This window comes from Tachyglossus aculeatus, chromosome Y4 (genome assembly GCF_015852505.1).
Source record: "Tachyglossus aculeatus isolate mTacAcu1 chromosome Y4, mTacAcu1.pri, whole genome shotgun sequence".
In the NCBI taxonomy this organism is placed as follows: domain Eukaryota; kingdom Metazoa; phylum Chordata; class Mammalia; order Monotremata; family Tachyglossidae; genus Tachyglossus; species Tachyglossus aculeatus.
This window is the reverse complement of record NC_052096.1, coordinates 3763463-3769159: the sequence shown is the minus strand read 5'-3', so window position 1 is coordinate 3769159 and position 5697 is coordinate 3763463. Positions and strand designations below refer to the sequence as shown.

The 5697-nt window shown below is 60.4% G+C and overlaps 1 protein-coding gene across 4 annotated transcripts in view; it reads right to left on the bottom strand.

Moving 5' to 3' along the window:
- Nucleotides 1-1185: 1185 nt before the first annotated feature.
- CNTROB (centrobin, centriole duplication and spindle assembly protein) overlaps nt 1186-5697 on the bottom strand; it is a 38447-nt gene continuing 33935 nt past the window's right edge. For 3 of the 4 annotated variants that reach the window (XM_038768795.1, XM_038768794.1, XM_038768796.1), the window contains exons 14-20: nt 4406-4673; nt 4035-4156; nt 3570-3648; nt 3213-3404; nt 2924-3059; nt 2271-2343; nt 1186-1857 (exon numbers count right to left, since the gene is read on the bottom strand). In XM_038768795.1, the coding sequence (XP_038624723.1) occupies nt 1750-1857; nt 2271-2343; nt 2924-3059; nt 3213-3404; nt 3570-3648; nt 4035-4156; nt 4406-4673 (978 nt within the window). In that variant the 3' untranslated portion in view covers nt 1186-1749. Of the gene's footprint in view, nt 1858-2270; nt 2344-2923; nt 3060-3212; nt 3405-3569; nt 3649-4034; nt 4157-4405; nt 4674-5697 lie in introns of those variants that run through there. The other variant, XM_038768797.1, reaches the window with a different exon arrangement.

Sequence of the window (5697 nt, the reverse complement as noted above, 5' to 3'; positions counted from 1 at the left end):
CAGGAAGAGGGAAAAGAGTCAGGGAGGAGCAAGGGAGAAGCAGAAGGGACGAGGGTGGGGCAGGGGGGCTCCCTCTTCCCTCCCCTCGCCCCCCCCTTAATCCCTGGCTGCAGTTAAGGCCAGATTAACCCTTTGGCCCTAGCAAGGCCAATCCTTCAGGTGGGCCTGGGTTCTCTCCTGTTCACACCTTTGTCTGGGAGGTGGGAGGTCTAATGGGGTTTGTTGGGAAGGAGAGAAAGGCGGCACGGGGGTGGGTGGGAGGGAGGGAGATGAGGAGGGGTTAGAGAGGCTGGAGACAGTGGGGGGCGTGGGATAAAGGGAGAAGGAATGAGAGCAGGGAAGTGGGGAGAAGGGTCCCACTGTTTTAGACTGTGAGCCCACTGTTGGGTAGGGACTGTCTCTATATTTTGCCAATTTGTACTTCCCAAGAGCTTAGTACAGTGCTCTGCACACAGTAAGCGCTCAATAAATACGATTGATGATGATGATGATGAAGGGTCACAGTCTGGAGCACGGCAGTGCAGACTAGTGGAAAGAACCGGGCCCAGGAGTCAGAGGACTTGGGTTCTAATCCCCGGCTCCCTCGCTTGCCTGTTGCGTGACCTTGACCAAGTCACTTAAACCTCTCTGGGCCTCGGTTCCCTCATCTGTAAAGGGAGGATACAATACTTCTTCTCCCTCCTACTTTGACTGTGTGCTCCATGTGGGGCAGAAACTGCGTCCAAACCGATTACCCTGTAGCTACCCCAGTGCTTGGCACATGGAAATCGGGCCCGGGTGTGTTTGGAGGGACACAGTCACGGAGAGCACTTAATAAATGCCACAATTATTATAGAGAGAGAGGAGGCACAGGGAGAGGGAAACTAAGGGGACAGAACAGGGGGAGGAGGCATCCGGTGGGGAAGGGAGGGGAGGAAAGACAAGCTGCCTCTCTGCCAAGTCTGCCCTCCTTCCCCATCATCCTCTCTTGACCCTCGGGTCTCCAGGTCGCACCTCTGACCCTAAAGTTCTGCCAAGTCTTCTCCATCTCCAGACAACAGCTCTTCCTGCCCTTCAGCTGTGCCTAGCCAACCTCAAGCTCCTTGCCCAGGACTTTTGCTCCCCGACCCCTAGGGAGGGGAAGCCCCACCTCCGTGCCTCCCTTCCCCCCGACCCAACGTCCCATCCTCTTTGCTCACCCATTCCCAGACAGTCCTGGGGAGTCGGGTCCGGTGGCGGGTGGGGGCTCCCGAGCCTCCAGTGGCTCTCCGATCTCCTCCAGCCGAAGGCACCGGGGGGTCGGGCAACGGGCGGATGGGGGAGGGAGGGCCCTGGGCCTAGTGCTGGGCCATAATCCTCCCCTGTAAGCTGATTAGAGGCCGGAGGCCAACCCGGTAGTGAAGATTAGTGGTGAGGGTGATGGGTTGTGAGAGGAGATGCAGGCAAGTTCGAGGGTGGGGGCCCAGAAGGGCTACAGGAGGAGGTTGGGGAGAGGGGCCAGGAGACTATGGGTTTGGGGTGGGCTCAAAGAGGAGGTCAAGACAGTTGTCGGGATACCCCCAGCTGACCCCAGCTCAGCTTTCCACAGGAGACCGCAGGCCAGCTCCCCCTTCTCGTCTCATCCATTTCGAGCCTCGGTTACAAACCAACGTCTTTATTTTAAAAATACATAGAAACTCGATGGCTCCGGCCTAAACACCGAGGACAAGACCGAGGAGGGGGAGAACTCCACTCTGGGGGACCTTGCACAGTGGTGAGGGGAGGCTGGTGTCACCTCCAGATTCCCCCTCTGTTCCTGGTGCTGCCTGGGACAGGAGGCCCGGCCTTCTTCCTGCCTGGGGGCTTCTCGACCTTGTGGGTGAGGCGCCGGAGGACAGGCTGGGGAGGAATCAGACCAGAAATCGGGCCTGGGTCTGTTTGGAGGGATCGGGTTGTGGGGGACCAGTCACCCAGGTCCCATAGCTTGGGAATTGGGGTAGAAGGGGCTATAGCTGGGGGAGGGAGAGACTGGGGGGGCTGAAGGGGAGAGAAATCTGGAGTTACTGGCTAAAGGGGAGCAGAGTCCGAGGGCCGGCTGGGTCGGGGGAGGCTGGTGGGCCCAGAGAAAGGTAGAGCCCAGGGCAGTTGTGGCTGGGAGGGACTAAGAGGGACTAGGGAGAGAAACCAGTGGGGCCAGGAGATACCAGTAGGGGCTGGGGGAGCCATCAGGAGAATTGGGGGGACCGGGGGTGATGCGGTCAATGAGGCGGCCGAGCTGCAGGGAAGCACAGGCACGGAGGAACTGCTCTCACCTCTCTCCTGGGGGCCTCTCCCAGTCGGAAGTCCGTATTTCTGCGGGGGGCCGCGTCCCCTTGACCCTCGGTCCTGAAACCCAGACCCCCCCAGAGTGTGGGAGAGGGCCTCCCGGTAAGGATTTGCTGAAGAAACGACCCGAGTTGTCTAGGCCCTGGCGGGAGCCGACAAAAAGGTGGCCCTGGAGCGGGTGCTAGCAGGGGCTCATGGGGGGGATGGACTTGGCGGGGGTGAGGGGGGACCGAAGGTCGGTAAGATGCCAAGGGGAGTGCTTCGTCCTGGGAGCAGGTTCTTCTGGCAAACCCAGGACTGACTTGGGTCCCGTGGCCAGGTGCTTCCCAGGGGCAACAGAGGAAGAGACCATTTCAGCTCTCCAGATGCCCGCCCGGGGACACGCCCAGGATCCGGAGAAAGGACCAGACCAGGGCCCAGACGGGATTGTTCTAGAGGGGTGAGGCGGGCTGGGAGCAAGGGGGTGCTCTGAAAGCAGACCAAAAAAGTTGACAAGCCCAGGCAGGGTATTTAAGGGGGAGGAGGTCCCGGGACGAAAAGAGTCCTGGCTCCTGGGAAGAGCTACCAATGTGAGGGGAGGGAAGGAGAGGAAGAGGAGGGGAGAAAGGGCGGGGGTTCCCGGGATGAGGGTGACCCTTACCTGCCACGCTCCTCCAGGCGCCGCAGGTATGCCAGCAACTCCTCTGTCGCCCCGGCCTGACCCTGGGCCTGGCAAAGCCTCAGCAGCCGTGATGCCTCCGAAAGTTGCTGGGAGTTTGGCGGGTCGCCCTCCCTGCCTGAGGGAGGGGTCAGCCTTCACCCTGGAGCCTCTCCTGGGCCCTTCCTCCCCACTTGCCACACTACTGACCCCGCTGACTCCTCTCCCTCCACTCTCTCCCGTCCCAGTGTCCCCTTTTGCTCTATCTCCCCTCTCCCTCCAGCTAACTCACCCTTCTCGGGGGATCCGGGCGGGTCTCTGGCTTGGCCTCCGCAGCCACCTCGGCCTTGGGTGGGGCTACGCGGGGCTTCGGGCCCCCAGAACAGGCTGGTGGTCTTGGCCAAGGGGACCTTGGTCTTGTGGACAGCGGGTGGGGGGCGGGGAATGGAGCGGGCATCCTTCCACTGTGGCGATCCTGGGGGGCCTGGGAGAAGGAGGGGACAGAGCAGCTGCTCAGGGTGGGAGGGGCCAGGAAAGGGGATGGAGCCAAAAGGTCTTCAGCTCCAACCTGCCCCCTTCCCCCCACCCCTACTGCAGGGCCCACACCCCAGGCCAAGGCAGGTCTCCCCTGGCCATCTGAAGATCTCACCGGGCTGAGACAGCAGCTGCGTCACAGGGGGGTTGTCCTGGTCTGGGGGTGCCAGTTTCCCCGAAAAAGGGTCCAGGAGCTGTAAAACAGATAGCGAGGCCCCACAGGGAGCCATGAGAGGAGTGGCCAGAGAGCAGGGGAGAGTCCTAAGATTATCTATCTTCATCCCCGAGGCGCCTTGCCTGGGGCTCTGCTCAGGGCAGGAGCTGGACAACAGTGAGGAGGGGGTAAGGGTAGGACACCTGGGTCCCAAGGGAAGCAAGGGTTGGGTAAGAGAGCCCCATGGGGGCATGGGAAGGGGGCCGGGGGGAGCTCCTTGCATGGGAAGACTGAATGGAGAGTAGGGATGGAGGGCGGGGATGGAGAGTAGGGATGGAGGGCGGGAATGAAGAGTGGGAATGGAGGGCAGGAATGGAGAGCATGGAGGAGGATGGGACGGAGGCAGGGAGGAGGACTAGGCCCTACCAAGTGCAGATACTGCTTCAGCTCATCCAGGGAGGCAGGGGACAGGCTGGATGGCTCCGCGGGGCCACCCTGCTCCTCGGGGAAGGGCCGCTCCGCCTGCTGGGCTGAAGGGATGCTCCCGGCTTCAAAGGGGACGGGACGGGGGATGGGGGAAGGGAGCTGTCACTCCCCGTCCGTAGCTCCCTCCCACCCTCCCGTCGCCCCGGGGACGATGGCCAGGCCCAGGAGAGATGGGTAGAGGGGCAGGATGTGCAATGGGTAGCATGAGAGGTTGAGCTGGGGGCTCAGAGCGGGACAGAAGGGAGGCCATAGGCTGGGCCGAGAGGCGTCTTAGGGCGCCTGGGGTCGGATCAGGCCGAGCGGGGCCTCACCTGGGGGTGGGGTGATGTCTGGCTGGGGTTCCAGGGGCTGGAAGCTCTGCTGGCTGAGGAAGCTGGGGCCCAGCAAGGAGCTGAGGTCCGGGGAGGGGCACCGGCCGAGGCTGAGGGGCCCGGGCTCCTCTGGGCCTCTGCTCTGCTGCAGCACCGGCTTCAGGGCCGTGGCCGGGGGTGGGGCGCTCCAGGGCCGGCCTTCCTCCTCCTCCTCCTCCTCCTCCTCTGTCCCTGGGGCTGCCAAACCAGGGCAATTGGAGAGAGGGGCCTGTGGGGACAGAGAAACATTAGCCGAGCAATGTGGCCTAGTGGAAAGAGCCCGAGTCTGGGATTCAGGGGACCTGGGGTCGGGGCCCAGCTCTGCCACTTAAATGCCAGGTGACCTTCAGAGCTGGGCCTAGGGGATTCATCCTTCAAATGGGGATTCGATATCCATTCTCCCTCCTATTCACACTGGGAGTCCCATGTAGGGACAGGGACGGTGTCCTATCTGATTAAATTGTAGTATCTACAAGAATCAATTTGCATCTATTAATAATAATAATAATGATAATAATGATGATGGCATTTGTTAAGCGCTTACTATGTGCAAAGCACTGTTCTAAGCGCTGGGGGGGGATACAAGGTGATCAGGATGTCCCACTTGGGGCTCACAGTCTTGATCCCCATTTTACAGATGAGGTAACTGAGGCTCTGAGAAGTGAAGGGACTTGCAGCGTGGCCTAGTGGATAAAGCCCAGACCTGGGACTTGGAAGGATCTGGGTTCTAATCCCAGCTCCACCACGTATCTGCTGGGTGACCTTGGGCAAGCCACTTCACTTCTCTGGGCCTCCTTCCCCTCATCTGTAAAATGGGGATCAAGACGGTGAACTCAAGGGGGACAGGGACCGTGTCCAACCTAATCACCTTGTATCTCCCCCAGCGCTTAGAAAAGTGCTTGACACACAGTAGGTGTCTAACAAGTACCACAATTATTATTACCCCGTGCTTAGAGTGCGGCTGGACACACAATTAGCACTTGACAGATTCTATAATAACAATGACGATGATAACAATAATAATCGGAGCCCAGAGGAGAGGGAGGGGCAAGAGGGAGGAAGAGAGGGAGGGAGAAGGAAGAGGGAGGGAGAGGATTCTTGGCGCACAGAGTCGGGGGGGAGGGGACCCCAGGGATGGAGCTTAGTACAGTGCTTAAGCGCTTAGTACAGTGCTCTGCACACAGTAAGCGCTCAATAAATACGATTGATGATGATGGAGGGATCTGGGCAGATGGGATGGCCCTTTGGCGGGG